This window comes from Babylonia areolata, chromosome 22 (assembly GCF_041734735.1).
Source record: "Babylonia areolata isolate BAREFJ2019XMU chromosome 22, ASM4173473v1, whole genome shotgun sequence".
NCBI lineage: Eukaryota > Metazoa > Mollusca > Gastropoda > Neogastropoda > Buccinidae > Babylonia > Babylonia areolata.
Genome location: NC_134897.1, coordinates 5,708,204 through 5,726,929, shown reverse-complemented (window position 1 = coordinate 5,726,929; position 18,726 = coordinate 5,708,204). Strand labels below are relative to the sequence as shown.

Genomic DNA, 18,726 nt, shown 5'->3' with positions numbered 1-18,726 from the left:
TGTAGCTCGTTTTCTATATTTGTAAAGTTGCTTGATTCGCCGGTACAATCAACCCTACAGTGAGGTGCTGAAATATGGGCGTTTTGAGAATGGGGGACGGGGGGTGGGGGGGGATATTGAAAGATTACATTGATTTGCAATGAAACGTTTCCTGAACGTTGATGGTCGGACACCAAATGATCTAATTTACGGAAAACTTGGGAGGTATGCTATATGTTTGAATTCCTATGTAAAGTGCATTAGCTATTGGCTGAAAGTGACCAGAATGGGTAACCATAGAATGCCTTACAAGGCATATAGGACTCTCTATGATTTAGATATTAATGGAACGAAGACATGGGCTACAGGCACACAAAACTGTTTATATTCATATGGACCTGCATATGTATGGGATATCTTGGGCGTTGAAAATATAACGGGTTTTATAAACTGTTTTAAACAAATAATTATTGACTACAGATTACAATACTGGCTTGACAATGTTCACAATTGTAACAGGTTTATTGAATATAGGATGTTTAAATTAATCTAGACCAATTGTGTAGAACCCTATATTGAAATTACAATGAATAGATATGTCAAATGGTGTCTCAAACATTGCCTGTCATCATTATAGATTTAGTGATAGAAGAGTTGATTCAATGCTTTGTCGTTTGTGTCCTGATTGCAAGGAAGATAACATTTATTTATATATTCAGCCCAAATACTTTTATAATCATGACGTTTTAGATATGATTTGATTATGTCCACCAGGAACGAGATTGTACTATCTAATCTGGCGTTTACATTATGCAATAAATATAATATGTCTGCAATAAATGGATATCAATGGAGCGACCAAGAGATTTTGGATCTTCCCATGCTAATCATGATTTTTGTAGTTTTGGTGTTCACCGAAAAGAAAATTGATGTTATCTATCTGTAATTGGATGAAATAACGTACATGCAATTTTCTAAAATATTCGGTTTTCCTTCATAATACAGTTCCTCCAGCATTTGATTTTGTTTCATAATATTTTGTTTTGTTTTCGTGTGTTTTCTGATCTTCCATTTTAGCAGATATTCTGCAGCGTTTATGGATTAGTCCGCACGCTTTGACGGTCCTTGGAACTTAAAACTGATCTTCCATTCCACGTTCGTTTATTTATTTATAGTCTGTTCATCTAAGATGATGATATTAGACTGAAAATAAATTATAATTATTTGGATTATTATCATTTCTATCATAATGATGATTGTTATTATTAATTAGAAATCGACATTTCTGTATATTCGAATGAAAAGGGGGGCGGTTCAGGTGGAGGGGAGGGGGTGTGGGGCAAGGGGGAGGGGACTAAGAAAGGAAGAGAGAGGGAGAGAGAGAACAGAATGCGGAAAAGATAGAGTACAAAATGTAAAATGGAGAGGGTGAGTGTCAGTGATTGGAGAAAGAAAAAACATAATATTGGAAGGGTGTGTGTGAGAGGCGGGACGGGGCAAGCGGGATTAGGACAAAAAAAAATTATCAATAATCAAATAGTGTATGCACTACTTCTGTAGATTATTATTTGAAAAGAGGTTCATGTGGGGACCTACAATAAACAACCAACTGGACTGTTCAACACAAAGCTAGCTAACTTTAATAAAGAACAGATTGAAGTATAAACCTTTTTCCAAAAAATGTTAACATTTGAAACTGGTAACACGTGTTCCGTAATTTCTGGAGGCAAAAAAGGTTTCATTACTAAACAGCGGGTTAAAACTTGCTCTACCGTTAAACGCCCCTTGCAACTACATTCAATATTTTCACAATATTTTGTGTATGGGGCGTTTAGTAATAACCTAAATACTATGCTCTTAACAGCACTGCCAGTTCTTTTAGCATTTAATAAGGCAGAAGTGCCCAACACTCGGCTTATATCACAGATTGAAATAAGTTTACATTTGGGCCAACAGCAAAGTGAGAGCTGTGTTATCAGTGGTTTCTCAGTCAATGGGAAACCATTTACAGCTTAGTCTTTTGTGAAGGACTGTGGCTCTCAAACTAGGAGGCAAAATTGCACTGGCTCTTAGTGCTGCAGCCTTGTGGGCTAGTTGGCCTTTGGGAACCATCCCAACGCCGACTGTCCTAAAACCCTCTTGGCCGAGAGAGTGGGGATGTACTTGGGCAATACACTCTCCACTATAATCAAATTCTAGCCCAAATAGTCGGAACAGCAGTTGCCTCCTCTGTTGTTCTGATGGTCATAGTCGGACACGGCTGACTATCGTATATAAAGGCAGAAGTGTTAGCTTCTAAAGACAGAAAGGAATTTTGCATAATTCTTGCAACATTATTATACATTTCAGATGATGATAAACGATGAGGAAGTTCAACTGCATTTAAAGCGTTTTTAGCTCCAAGCTTTGCAAGATGATCTGCACGTTCATTAGAGAAAAGCCCACAGTGTGAGGGAATCCAGCACATTCCAATATTAGTTCCTCTCATTTGAATACAGTGAATCAAAAATCTTATTTCAAAAATGATGTTATAATTAATTTTCGTACAACCTGATTTGATAGACTGCAGAACTGATTTTGAATCGACAGAAAATAAAACATTAATCAAGTTTTGGGGCAGATCAATTTGATATGTTAATGCCATAAGAATGGAAAATAATTCAGCTGTAAAAATTGAGAAGCCCTTTCCAGTATGATATGACTTTTCAATTTTCAAAGCAGGAATTGCATATCCAGAACCAGCAAACTGATTTTCTAGAACAGAACCGTCTGTGTATATTTTTAAGTGGTGGGAGTATGTTTCAGACAAGAGTGATTTGACTCGAGAAGCTAGCATTATGGGACTTTCATCTTTCTTAATGTCACAATATTGAATGTCAAAAGCTGCTCCCGTCAATTCCTATAATGGAACTGGTAAAGTGCTCATAATCGGAGCAACATTTTGTGGATCAACATTTGATTGATTAATAGTATCCGACACGTATGTAGAAATAGTTTCTAGATTTCTGTTCTGTTTCGCTCGTTTCGAAAAAACTTTGTCAGACCGTATATTAATCTGTTTTGACAGAATTTTCTGTAGCATTTGCTCTAATTACATATTTTGCCGATGCTAGCTTTCTTAATTCATTAATAGGTAGTATTCCTGCAGCTCTATACGACTGTAATGTCTTCGTATGAAATGGAACACATAGGGCCAACTTTATGGCTTTGCAATCTAGGCTTTGCATTTTTTTAAGGAAAGCATTCGGAGCAGAGAAAAATACCTCCTGTCCATACGTCAATATAGATCTTACCAGTGCAGTAGCGAGATGAATAAGTGTTTTTGAATCTTGACCCCAAGGCTGTTTACTGACTATTTTAAGAAAATTTAAGCTTTTCATTGCTTTTGATCTCATGTTTTCTAGATGTTTCTTCCAATTTAGCTTTGAAGTAAAATAAACACCGAGGAATTTGACCTCAGATTTGTAGAATACACTATACACGGAACTTGAGTGGAAAAACACCTTTCTCCACACAATCAACAACAGACACACAACTTGATGGTTTCAGTTCAGATTACTTCACCGTATTCTACCTACTCAGAGAAATTCCTTCATATATGTAAGCATGCCAGCTCCCCACTTTGTAATTTTTGCAGTCTAGGAATACAAACAATCCAGCACCTCTTTTGGGATTGTCAGATTGTACAACAGTTTTGGACGGATATTGTTTCCTTGTTGCACAACAGATGTTGCCATTGTGCCAGGTTAACATTTGGAGAACAGCTCATTTTGTTTGGTTGTACAAAAAATCTAAAGACAGATAAAAGCTCAGACTTCATAATATTAACTGCAAAATTCTTCACCCCTAAGTGTAATGTAAAAAGAAACCATAACCATTTTATTAACTGTTTGAAAATAAGGTTCAGACTGGAAAAATATTTGTCCTCCACTCTTGGGAAAGATGCACAATTTTGTTTAACATGGCAGTTATATATGCCCTTGATTACTTAAGTAATAAGTTGATATTTAGTTAGTGGGAATAGAATAGTATTGTCCATCTCTTTGCAGTCCAACATGTAGTATCATACTTGATTTGTATGATAACGAATATGTCTTTACTTGTAGCAGTAGTACACAGAAAGATTCAGCCAATTAGAAACACAAACATACAGTTTCACTTGTGACTTTAATTCCACAGGTTGGTTAACAAAAGATATTAGTAGATGATTATGTAAGTTTTGTTTTGTAATTGATATTGTCCATATGATCATGGTATGTGTGCACTCTTGATGTTATGTGTTGCAATGTCTTGTATTCTCAATGTTTGTTCAGTTAAAAAAAAAGGAAAATAAAAAAGACAACCCACGGGGCGGGAGGGGGGGGGGATTGGAGGGGAGGCATAAAAGCAGATTTGACCCAAGCATGTTCGGGTGGTAAACAATAATAATAATAATAATACATAGTTTTTCTATGGCGCGATATCCAACACCAATGCTGCTCAAAGCGCCTTACATCATCCAGTTGACTATAAACATGCCTTTAAAAACACATCAACTGCTATCTGACAATGGAAAACATCCAATGTGTTCATATGAATGCAAAAGCACACTAAAGATTGTAAAAGCTATGAAGTAAATATGGCTTAGATTAAAACAAAATGCATTTCATAGAACACACACACACACACACACACACACACACACACACACACACACACACACATATATATATATATATATATATATATATATATATATATATATATATATACACTGACATTAAATATCAACTGCACTAAAAACAAAATATTTCTTATTTTCTAACATAGAATTCTGTTTGGATATACTAACATGCCTGCACACTCACACACGCGTACCAGAGCACTGTAACCTCACAAACACATGCACGCACGCACGCACACACATGCCCATTAAAAATAACCAGATAGAAAAAATGCCATCACATCTAAGACCGAAACTACATAAAGTACACAATGCATTAAAACAGGACTACAAAAATACTAGCACAAAGATACTTGCCAACAAGCATACCTTGGTTTAACCATTCCGCCCAAAACAAAAATGCTTACGGAAAAGGTAAGTTTTCAGACCTGACTTAAATGAATGTACATCAGAGGAATTTCTAAGAGATGAAGGTAGAGAGTTCCACACTTGGGGAACCTAGCTCTGAAAGACCTATTTCCAGCGCATTTCAGATTAGTCTTTGGAACTTTAAGCAGCTTTTCAGAACTGGATCTTAATGTTCTGTGCGGTTCATATGTTTCCAATAGAATAAAACAGTCACAAAAAACTTGAAAGAGCAAAAGAGCCTAACCAGCAACTAACAAAAAACTATTTTATTCTTCATCGTTAACTTACAAATAATTTGTTTATCTAAATGTCCAATAGTTACCTGTCAGTATTCTGACATTTGACTCTTACCTTACCCTCTGCCCATGTTTTAAAGATGGTGATAGTCAAACCCTCATGTTGCTGCTCAGGCAACAGTAAGAATAATTATAGTGGTGATAATGAAGTCATCTTATCCGCTCTCTACCCGCGCAGCAGAAATTGATTATGATGATGATGGCTTTAACACCGCAGCCGCTGTGTTCAACGATAATTATATTGACACTAATTGTCACGACCCCCCTAGGGAAGAGGTCGAGAACTATTTTAAAACCTAACACCCAACCCAGTTCACCCGACAACACAAACACAGAATACAGATATTTCTCTTCCACACAAAATTTATTCTCTTCCGCTCTGTCTATCCCACTCACGCAACCTTACACACACAGCCTATACTTGCAAAAAAAAAAACGACAACAAAACAACCATATACCATAACTTCAACAAAAAAATAAACGAACAGAAGTCGTATACAAAACTACGGATTCTCCCAAATGTAATCAAAAGCAATTTTCCACACACACACTCAAGGAGAAGACAAATCACCCCCAAACCAGGACTGGTACACAGATGCTTTAGTCTTTGGCGGGTTCAGGAAGTTTTCCTCTTAAAACAAACAAAAACAAAAACAAAAAGCTGACACGGCCCAGACAAACTTCGGCGGGTTCGACCCAAGGCACAAGCCCCCGATCAAAAGGCCTAGGTGCCAGGACTCGGCATACAGTGCCAAGCAATGGACCAGGCTGCAAGTCAAAAGGCCCGAAACACAGGACACCAGTCACAGGGCAGGAGGGGCTAAGACCCAGGACAGCAGTCACAGGGCAGGAGGGGCGAAGATCTGGGTCATCAGACGAAAGGCCCGGGACACACAGCACACAGCGAGAGCTGGAACATTATGGAGTGCTCCCCCCCCCCCCCCCCCCCCCCCCCCCCCCCCCCCCCAATACTGAGCAATATTAATACTAACGATAATTAACAAAACCCATAAATGTACCGCACATTCAAAATACAAAGCTGGAATATAACTTTGACAAGACGAATTACAGAACTCATATACGGCACTCGCACTCTCTACACCTAACATACAGAGCCAACGACCAGCTTTACACAACAATGAACTAAGGTAAAATTGTATCATTATTTTAAAACTCAATAATAAAACTAGCGAAAATATTAACCGACACAAGAAAAAGTACATATTCACGCACTGGTAGCACAAACTTGATTAACGAAATAAGATTATTGTGACAAAACCTAACGTACAGCTTTCTTTCTTGTCGAACATCTACTTCTTTACATACATCCCTGACGGAAATACAACCAAGCTAAATAGACAAGCGGCTTCTTACCTGCCACAGGTGGCGTACACTAACGACCACCACAAAGACACGACGACGACGAAGACAGACGAAGAAACACAGAAGTGGCTCCCGTGGAGGACAGCCGGTCTTCACTTTGTATGGTGCCTAGATGTCGGGGTGGCTACCCCACCAACAACAGGAACGACCCGTACACTACGGCAGTCGGGCTGCAAAAGCCTCGAATATTGTTGCTGCCCAACAATATTTCATATTCGCTCAGGTGAGCGAGTAATATGCATGCACGTGGTTCGTGCGCAATTCGAGACTTCTACCCGAACTGAAGGATGGGAGAAGGAGGGAAAGTGAAAGAAGAGGGTGGAGAAAAACGAATACGGGCCACACGCCCTAACTGTCGTCACGAGTTGTGACACTAATCAATAGACGCAGCACAAAAGAGCCTCGGAGGAAACGCACTGTGAGAAATACTTGGGGCTTTGGAACTATTTTTACTGCATTGCTTTTATTGTAAAGTCTTCCAGAAGGAACAGGTATTAGAAGAAAAGAAAAAAAACAAGGAGAGAAGGAAAGCGGTAGCTTTGCAAAATGCACGAAATATACGTATGACAGTGCCACCAAAGCCACGTGCGGCACAATACCATCGACAAGGGAAATGCACGAAATATACGCATGACAGAGCCACCAAAGCCACGTGCGGCACAATACCACCGACAAGGGAAATGCACGAAATATACGTATGACAGTGCCACCAAAGCCACGTGCGGCACAATACCACCGACAAGGGAAATGCACGAAATACACGTATGACAGAGCCACCAAAGCCACGTGCGGCACAATACCATCGACAAGGGAAATGCACGAAATACACGTATGACAGTGCCACGAAAGCCACGTGCGGCACAATACCATCGACAAGGGAAATGCACGAAATATACGTATGACAGTGCCACCAAAGCCACGTGCGGCACAATACCATCGACAAGGGAAATGCACGAAATATACGTATGACAGTGCCACCAAAGCCACGTGCGGCACAATACCATCGACAAGGGAAATGTGTACCCATTCATTTAACATTACATTGATTTGATCAGTTGTTGAGCCATGTCAACCCGCAAAGTTATACAACCTGGCAGTGTCCTCACAACTGGGCCATTTTCCTAGCAGGAGATGCCAAGGTCGGAAGACAATGAGGGAGAAATATAGATACAAACATAAATGACAATCATTCTCAACATATCAACATATTTGAAGTCCATATGTTAAATATTATACTGTATATGCACAAAAAAGAAATTAAAATGATAATAATGGGTATTTTTCTTTCCTGTTCAACCACAGAGTGTTTTACTCTGTCCAATTCACCACATAGCACTGGCTGACTTTTATCCTCATCATCATATGGGGACACAACACGGAAACCTAAATAACGAAAATAAAGTCACGCAACTTTGGCCGGTCATTGCATGACACAGCATAACGGTTCCACTCCTGGAATCTCCTCAGCGGCACTCCCCCAGTTCCTCAGCCGACGGCCATCAACGCACGTCGACGACCACGCCGACCTCTCACAAAAGATGGAAACAAACAAAAACCCGAGACCTGCACGACACACTTGGGCGGGTGTTAGTGCCTGTCAAAAGCTTCGCCTGCCCATGCATGTCCATGTGTAACCAGTTTGCCGGGTAACGTGTTCAAATTACTTTGCAAAAAAATCAATCAACAAATAAATCTTTCTGAATAAGTAATTTTGATATATTCATTTTCTCAACAACAAAAAATTCAATGAATAAATAAATAAATTATATCTAAATTTGGAACCACTGTCCAAAAGATTTACTGTTTATAATGGCATTGTGTGAGTACCGCACATGCACACACAAGAGCTCTGTTCCACTGAACAAAAGTGGGAAACATGATACATGAAATTAAGAATGACTTTTTTCGCCAAATAAGACTTAATATTATCCATCATTCATTTCTTCTCTTTTCTCAAGACACGTTCACTTACTTAACGCCTACAGCATACACCCTCCCATACCAAACCAGTCTGTCACAGTTGCATTAAACGCCCCTCGAGTTCAGCACACTGCTGAACTGTCCCACACATGCTCTGCAGGTCTTGCTGTCAACTGCTTCTCTCCTCACCGAACCTGAGGGCGCAAGGTTTCAACTCAGCCATCACGATCACGTGGTAGCTCTGACCAATCGCGGCTCGCAGCACTACTGCGCAAGTCAACTGAGCTGATTTCAAGCGCACTTAACCCCCTATTGGTTGCTCAACCCTTTAAACTAGCACACCATTCTTTTTTCTTTTCTTTTTACCGAGGAAGTTTTGTCGAGTTAAACTGTGACTTACCAGTTTTATTGTATTTATGGTTATCAAATTTGGGGATACAAAGACTTTATTCTCATTTATAAATCTTAACTTAAATTATTCAAGTTTTTTTGTTGTTGTTTTTGTTTTTTCCTTTAAAGCATGATACATTGAATTGCTTAGTTTATGGTGGAAAGTGAAGAAGTCTTCCATCTATTTTACTTTCTGTCCCAATGGTTCTATTACTTTTTGGATGAAACTCATTCAGGGTTTACTTAATCTTAAGAAATTTACATGACAAAGATTGCATCCGATCTGCATAGCTTAGTAATTTTCAAGAAATTCTCGCAAGATGCGGATTTGACTGTATGTGGGATAGGGAATATTGTTCAAATATCAGTACAACATGCAGCCACAATCGTGATTCTTTAGTGAATGACTTTGTTATTAATTTGAGGAATTAATTTGATTCATGTAGCAACTGCTTGCTGGGTGTTTTTTTTTATAGACATTTCGAAACATGACTTTAGAGCTTAGAAATATAGGTAGGTAGACTGTCCATATATCTTGTTTACCAGACGTTTATGTCCTTAACAAGTTTCGTTGTATCAAACACAAGCTACCAACTGAAATCGGGCGTTACCATACATGATATACTAATAGATGAGATAAATTGTACCATTGCTGACCACTGACCAGCACTGACTACTGACCAGCACTGACCACTGTCCAGCACTGATCATTGACCACCACTAGCCACTGCTAACCACTACTTAGCACTGACCACTGCTGACCCGTGATTGCTGGTGACCACTGGCCACTGACCACTGCTGATCACAAACTCTTGCTGACCACTGCCACTTCTGACGTCTGTTGACCAGTAACCAACGCCCAAAAGCGTGTGTCTGATTTAACCTACTTAGGTCTGGGGTAACATGAACCAGGGGATACATGGGAGAACACAGATTTAGAGGAAAACAGACCTAATAGACCTGGGGAAAAAGACTGGTGGGAACACAGACCTGGGGGAACATGGACCTACCAAGAACGCTTTGGGGGGGAACATAGACCTGGGTGAACTTAGACCTTGCGAACGTAGACATGCTCCCACGGGGGTTGCTTTAGTGAAGTATTGCCGAGGATGTTGAATAACTAGATGACTTTTTTCGAGGACGGTTGAGCGTCAGACAGCAAAAAAACAAGCGGAGCGGCGGCATGGTACAGCCGCCCTGATCGCCATGTTCTACGTTGCATTGCATTGCATTTGTATTGTATTGCATTTCTCTTGTTATCACAACAGATTTCTCTGTGTGAAAATCGGGCTGTTCTCCACAGGGAGAGCGCGTCGCTACACTACAGCGCCACCCCTTTCTTTTTTTCTGCGTGCAGTTTTATTTGTTTTTCCTATCAAAGTGGATTTTTCTACAGAATTTTGCCAGGAACAACCCTTTTGTTGCCGTGGGTTCTTTTACGTGCGCTAAGTGCATGCTGCACACGGGACCTCGGTTTAGCGTCTACTGCCAGGGTCCTCTGCAGCAGCGGTTGTCTGTCCGCCCAGTGTTACCCCCCCTAGCTACCCCGTCCCTGCTCCCTTCCTGTCCAAGTCTTGTCCGTGTCCATCAGGCCTCCTGTCTATCTCGGCCCAGTGGACTCCGTGCAATGTTAAGAGACATCAGCAACACAGTGCTAATGTTGCATAATCTATCAAAACGTGTTTTTAACCAGAAATAAAACCAGCTGAGAAAGAAAGAGAGAGAAAGGGAGTGTGTGTGTGTGTGTGTGTGTGTGTGTGTGTAGCCTGGATACATGTTTCGGAACGTGAGTCCTATCCTCACCAGAGCCAGCAGTGACAATGAAAAGTTTCAGCCAGTGACCAGCCTCACAGACACATTTTGTTTGCTGTTTCTTTAAGCCGAACACGAAGAACGACATTTTCTAAAAACAAAGAAGGAAGACTTGAAAATGCAATAATTTCCTTTCAGCTCAAAGAAGATTAATATCATAACAGGGGAGAATCCCGAGAGCTGTATAAAGACATGTTGAAGAAGGCCTTCACCACCTGTGATTTCAACCCACCCCAGCCGCTGAGCCAAGTGCCAGGCGCCACACCATCCACCAAGTGACCAGCAAGACGTCCAGGCAGTTTGGAGAAGAGGAAAAGGCGGAAAAGCAGGGGACAAATAGAACCCTCTACAGACCTGACATCATGCAGCCGCCGTGGAAGAGTCTGTTGATCTCAAGTCGGACTCATCTGCCATCAGCGTGCTTGTGCTCGTAAATGACTGAATTGATATTACAGATAATATCTTCTGTCCCTGCAAGAGACAGACGTCACACAGCAGCGGTCGTCCCTCCTCAGACAAAAGACTACCGTTGTAACACCTTTGGCCGCTTGTGTGCTTTCAGTCGTGGACTGCGGAGCCACTTCCGCTCTCATCGCTGATAACACAGACTACATCATCTTCAGACTACGATGGACTAAAAAGAAATATAGTATAGTATAGTATAGTATAGTATAGTATAGTTTTGACACGTACCTGTCGAATCTAGAAGGCAATGTATAGCATGATGTTATGTTGATAGCCGTCCTATTGTCCAAACTGGCACTGAAGGTCAATTTGTCTAGTCCGGAGAATTTTGTCACATTTATCGAAACGAACTTTACTTACTCGATTTTAGATAAAGTCTGCAGGGTGTTCACAGTTTACTGAATACAGACATCAGTCCTTCGCTTGGACTATTCACTCTTTATGCAGCGCTGCTGCCTGCATGGTGAGAAAGACGGGAACGAAGAAAAAGACAAACGACTGGATTGATAAAGAACGTGGTCAAAAGAAGAGATCTGTTAGGGGGGTTATTACGGAAAATGACCACAGAAAGCATGTAAAGTAAAGAAGGAGGCATACGTCCAAGAAAGGAAAGAATACCAGTTAATGTTAAAGAGAAAAAGGAGAAAAAGAGATTGGCGAAACTTAAATCATCGATTAGTAACCCCAAGCATTTTAGCTAAACATTAAGTAAATCAGTTAACAATCAATGGTTTGAATGACTCAGCGTATTTGGAAGAAAACTATAATTCAAAGATGAAGAGGAAATGTCAGATGACTGAGATGTTTCATTTACTAAAACAATTATCAGACAGGAGAATTTAGCCAGCATTGATAATCTCATAGTCGGACAAAGTGCGGGTCCTGACTTTTTTCCTGTTTAAAAAAAAACAACAAAAAACAAACAAAAACAAAACAAAAACAAACAAACAACAACAACAACAACAACAACAACAACAACACACACACACACACACACACACACACACACACACACACACACACACACACACAAATCCGATTTTACGACAATTACAAATGTTTCATTGAAGGTATAATGAATGGACAGCGAGGATGGCTTTCAGGATAAACTCTGACGGTATGGGCAGACATGGAAAAGGCTTTCGACAAAGTGTGGACAAATTTGTTCCGCCTGAAACTCCAAAAGAGCAGTGTGACCGGCTGTATGTGCCAATGGTTCCCCCAGTACCTGAACAATAGGGAGGCCCGTTCATGTGAATGGAGCACACAGTCATACGAAGACACTGAAAGGAGTGCCCCAATGAGGCGTCTTGAGCCCAACTTTGTTCCTGATCGTCATCAATGACATCGTCAGAGATCTGCATCACAAAGTCCAGGGAGTTGACAGTCTGGTCGTTTAGTGCTCGGGAGAACACCTCACAACAGTGAACTACAGGTTGCAACAGTCTTCGTCTTCTCAACAAAAGAACAAAGGGCCACGCTGCGCATCAGTGGACAAACTCTACTTGCTAAGGACAATCCCACGTGCCTTGGTGTAACTTTCGACAAGTGCCTGACGTGGAAAAGCAAGCAGAGAGGGCAGACGCTAGAGTCAAGGTACGACTTGCCCTTATGACACCAGGACACCACGACCCTCAGCAGGCTCTACACCGGAAGAGTCAGGCCACTGCTTGAATAGGGGTCAGTTCAATGTTCCCCCAAATTTTCCTTCAGCCAGGTCTGTTCCCCCAGATCTATGTCCCCCAAAATTTACGTTTGGGTCTGTTCCCCCAAGTCAATGTTCCCCCGGGGTCTATGTTGTCCCAGGTCTATTATTCCTCCCGGTCTATGTTCTCTCAGGTCTATGTTCACCCACTGCTGACCATTAATGGCCACAATCCAAAGTGCTCAAGCTGCATCTTTGTCAAATCTGAGCATTATTAGGTATTGGCAGGAGTTTGACCATTGCCTGACCACTGCTGACCACTAAGCTTGCATCACTTTGTATGGAATATTGGGGCGTCTGGGCAGGATTTTATCATCAACTGACTACTATTAAGTTGACAGACGTGCGTATTGTGTTACAGTGCTGATCACATTTGTGCTGTGTTATAATGCTGAGCATACGAGTGCTGTGTTACAGTGCTGACAGAAGTGTGCTGTATTGCAGTGCTGACAGACATGTGGTGAAGGCTACAGTCCTAACAGACATGTGGTGAAGGCTACAGTGCCGACAGACATGTGGTGAGGGTTACAGTGCTGACAGACATGTGGTGAGGGTTACAGTGCTGACAGAGATGTGGTAGGGTTACAGTGCTGACAGACATGTGGTAGGGCTACAGTGCTGACAGACATGTGGTGAGGGTTACAGTGCTGACAGACATGTGGTGAGGGTTACAGTGCTGACAGAGATGTGGTAGGGTTACAGTGCTGACAGACATGTGGTAGGGCTACAGTGCTGACAGACATGTGGTAGGGTTACAGTGCTGACAGACATGTGGTGAGGGTTACAGTGCTGACAGACATGTGGTAGGGTTACAGTGCTGACAGACATGTGGTAGGGTTACAGTGCTGACAGACATGTGGTGAGGGTTACAGTGCTGACAGACATGCTGACAGACATGTGGTGAGGGTTACAGTGCTGACAGACATGTGGTGAGGGTTACAGTGCTGACAGACATGTGGTGAGGGTTACAGTGCTGACAGACATGTGGTAGGGTTACAGTGCTGACAGACATGTGGTGAGGGTTACAGTGCTGACAGACATGTGGTGAGGGTTACAGTTCTGACAGACGTGTGCCGTGTTGCAGTGCTGAACCTGGATGAGGTGGAGCTGAGCGGCCCCATGCCCCGCTTCCTGCCCACCCCCACTTTCTACTCGGTCGGCGTGGGACAGACCGCCATCTTGCAGTGTGCTGTCGTTGAACTGGATGACAAAAAGGTAGTGTTCACATTCACATATCCATAGTGTGTGTGTGTGTGTGTGTGTGTGTGTGAATGCGTTAATATTTGTCCATTTGATCTGACTTTTTACATTATAAAAAATAAAAGAAAAAAGAAAAATAACCCTACATATGTAAATACTTCTGTTTTATATATGGCTTTAGGAGAAATTATTCAACCACTGACCATATATTTGCTTTGTACACAACGATTCAAAGTCGCTTGAGTAAAAAAGGTAAGAAATTGCGTGTTGCATTTGTCGACTTTCAGAAGGCATTCGATTCTGTGCATCATGATAAACTACTCAATGTTCTCCACAGCGAGGGCGTCAAATGAAAAGTTTTATGTCCCCTGAAAGCTATGTACAATTCTCTATTATCGTGTGCAAAAGCAAATGGCGTAAATTCCGACTTTTTTATTGCCCCGTTAGGGTTTTTTAAGGCGCTGTTCTTAGTCCTACTTTGTTTTCTGTGTTAATCAACCAGCTGGCGAATTACATTAATGTAACACGTTTACACGGGGTGCAGTTATTGCCAAGCCTTTTGAAATTGTTTGTCCCTTTGTTTGCAGACGATATCAGATTATTACCAACTACTCCTATTGGTTTGCAGACTCAGTTGAATTCTCTTAAGACTTGTTGTGATCGATGAAAACCAACAGTAAATAAGGACAAAACAAAAAGTATGATCTTCCACACACACACACACACACACACACACACACACGAATACTCAGATTACTCACGACACATGCACAACTAACCTCTTCTACTTAATGAGAAAGGGACTATAAACAGCACTGACAGAACTTTTTTCGTTTAGGATTAAATCAGGTCGGGTGTACGTTGTGTGGAATGAATTTTTACAATTGCCTTTTAGCCTTTGCTAATATATTCTCAAGTGAGGCCGATTTTAAGTCATTCAGAAGGATTTTAATCCATGCTAGAAACATAATTTGTACTGTAATAACTGTGATTCACACATGTTAGCATGCAAGTGAATACAGCACACACAAACATGTAAAATGATATTTGCGTATGTCTTTCTTTGTATGGAGTTTTGAAATTGAGGCACTTAACTCCATACAAGTAAAAAGACCGTAATATAAAAATAATAATAATGTACGAAACAAAGATAAGACACTCAGTGAATGGTAGATTTGTATGAAAAGGTGCTGCTTGCTCCATAAGAGTAGAGTTAGAGGTAAAACATGTTTGTGAAATAATGTTTGAGTGTTCCCTTTCGTATAATCATATGTATAACGTGGCTTGAGCCATCTCCTTGCTCTTTGTTCACTGGTATGTTCCATGGTATATATAAATAAGTACTTCATTTTTGACTCACTTGTGTAAACAAAGTGAGTCTATGTTTTAACCCGGTGTTCGGTTGTGTGTGTGTGTGTGTGTGTGTGTGTGTCTGTGCCTGTGGTTAACTTTAACATTGTCATTTTCTCTGCAAATACTTTGTCAGTTGATTATATGCAAAATGAATTTACTGGGTTTTGTTGTTGTTGTTGTTGTTGTTTGTTCACTATACTTGGCACTTTGATCTGATATTCTGACACACCATCAGTAGCACTCTTTTTTTTTTTCTTTTTTTTGTCCAAACAGGAACTTCTTTTGCTAGGCATGGAATTTATAATTCTGTTTCGTGCAGCTAGTAAAAAAGGGACATTAATATGTAATTAATGCTAGGGGGTTTAATTTGTTTTAAACTGATCTTTCTCATCTTAAACATTACATTTTGAAGTAATTCTCAATACATAAAAACCTTGTGTGGTTTACTCTCAGTTCATAGTGATTTACTCTATGTTCATTCGCCCAAGTGGTCTTTTTCGGAAAATACTAAAATCAATACTACGAGTGGATTTTATAGATCTATTGGCTGAGCCCTGAAGGCTCAAGTAGTTGACCTGCACGTTCAATCCCATATTCAATTGACAATACACGATAATATGTGATGGAAAGTTGGAGAAGGAGACCGTTAAATATTTATTCAGAAAAAGATTTCTGAACGCCTTATCACTTACTGGATCATGCCCCAAACTGCCATAAAAATATCAACAAAATCAGTCGGAATCGCCAATTCTTTTTTCAGTTAGAAATAATAAACCATGAGAGTTAACACCCTTGATGAAACGTAAATATTTCCAGCCTTGACTTTTCTCAAAATGAAGTCCTTTTCACTTCATACGACGTTTAGAAGTACTTGTACTTAGCTCTACATGTTATTAGTTTAACAAAATACTCAATTTTCATATCAACTTTAAAACTATAAAACTAGATGGTAAAATGGGGCGTCATTTACCCCGAGACTGGTGCAACCTTAGTCAGTCCACTTTTATTTTTAGATCAGTGAAGTCGGTCATGCCAGTTTAGCAGGCAGTGCTTGTTACACATACTGTGTTCGACAAGTTCAAAATACTACAATAATTCTCTCTCTCTCTCTCTCTCTCACACACACACACACACACACACACACACACACACACACACACACACACACACACACACACACACACACACACCTCAGCAAAGGAAACAAAAAGTAATGAAGTCTTTGACACTCACAGACCACAAGCATGACAGTAAAATCTTGCATACCACATGTATGTGAGAAATACACAGCTGACATAGTATACACCTTCAAACTTCACACACACACACACACACACACACACACACAGATCTCTCTCTCTCTCTCTCTCTCTCTCTCTCTCTCTGCGTGTTTGTGTGTGTGTGTGTGTGTGTGTGTGTGTGTGAGTTATATTCCATGCTTTTTTTTATGTTTCGTGATTAACTCTTGTTGTTGTAGTTGTTGTTGTTGTTACCGTCTACACCGAGTGTCCGTACCGATTTTCTTTTTTCTTCACTTTTTTTCTTTCTTTCTTTTTTTTTTTTTTTTTCTTCTTTTTTTTCCTTTTTCATCTTTTGTGCATGTGAGTGGGTGTGTGTGTTTGTGTGTGAGGGAGGGCATGGTGTAAAGAAGCTTCCAGCTTATCCAGTTACCCTCAATAAAACATTTGTTCAAACATTTGTTCATTGTTCTCTCTCTCTCTCTCTCTCTCTCTCTCTCTCTCTCTCTCTCTCTATATATATATATATATATATATATATATATATATATATACAACAATAGAAAAAAAGGAAGACAACAGAACAGTTTGTTTGATGCCCAACTAGTTTCGACCACTGGTCTTTGTCAAGGGCGTTTACTGGTATGTCAAAATGCAACACACACTAATATTCAATAAGTGCAAGAAGAAGAATTTAAATTTAAAAAAACACACCAAAAAACCCAAACAAATAGGTTAACAAAGCTCATAAAAAATTTAAAAAACTGCACCCAGAGCATGCAACATGAATAGTACAGTGTGAAGTATTGCTTGGGGAATACTAGTGACTGTATCGTCGTCTTTTCTTCCTCTGCCTTGGCTAGATAGTTGTCTATGCACAGAGATAGGATTTCGTTTTGGGCCCCCTCTATGGCAGTGGTGACAGAGTGGGACAGATACTCTGACTTGGGCAGGGCGGCCACAGGGAAGGAGAGATTAATGCCTTTGGGATAGACACCGTGTTGGTAGCACCTCGTTAAAAAGCTAATGTGTGAGTTGAATCTGACATACCTTTCCCTGGACCTTGATAGAGCAAGGAAGCGTGCATTAAGGGATGCGTCTACCATGATGTAGGATCTCTTGGACTGGAAGGATTGCAGTGGTCCTCGAGATGCAGTGAAGTGATTAGTTGGATACAGGGGTAACCACACCAGGTAGACTAGTAGGAGTAGAGCATTTAGACCTTCAAGACTCACTTGTGGTACACTTTAAAAAAAAAAAATCTAATTGTTAAACTGTGTTCTGTATGTGTTTCGGTTAAAAAAAGAAAAACAAAATAGTCCTGACGGCAGATTCGAACCCTGCGTGTTCAGGTGAGAAGAAACTGTCTTACCCAATACACACTATCGTGGCTCCCTAACTGACGTTAAAAAAAATTAACATTTAAACATGCTTTTTTTAAAGGGCGATGAATCGATTGCGGTATTCGTATGTGCATTCAAAAAGTCTTTAAGGGCAATTAAAAATTCTTTTTAAGTCCGCGGTAAAGGAGACGTGGTTATCGCCGCAATCACACTGCAACATTTAGCCGTTTTCTCTGGATCTAGATAGATGTAAAAGTTTAGTTACACCCGCCGGGAATGTACGACACGGTCGATTCAATTTCTCTTTTATGATCATTCTAGTTTTATAGTTTTAAAGTTGATATGAAAATTGAGTATTTTGTTAAACTAATAACATGTAGAGCCAAGTACAAGTACTTCTGAACGTCGTATGAAGTGAAAAGGACTTCATTTTGAGAAACGTCAAGACTGGAAATTTTTACGTTTCATCAAGGGTATAAACTCTCATGGTTTATTATTTTTAACTGCGAATTCCGACTGATTCTGTGGATATTTATTATGGCAGTTTGGGGCATAATCCAGTAAGTGATGA

General features: G+C 40.4%; 1 protein-coding gene across 1 annotated transcript in view; it reads left to right on the top strand.

The window, feature by feature from the left end:
- Window positions 1–18,726, top strand: part of LOC143297362 (lachesin-like) — a 216,140-nt gene that overhangs the window by 152,297 nt on the left and 45,117 nt on the right. The window contains exon 3 of the mRNA XM_076609669.1: window positions 14,106–14,236. Coding sequence (XP_076465784.1) covers window positions 14,106–14,236 — 131 coding nt within the window. The remainder of the gene's footprint in view (window positions 1–14,105; window positions 14,237–18,726) is intronic.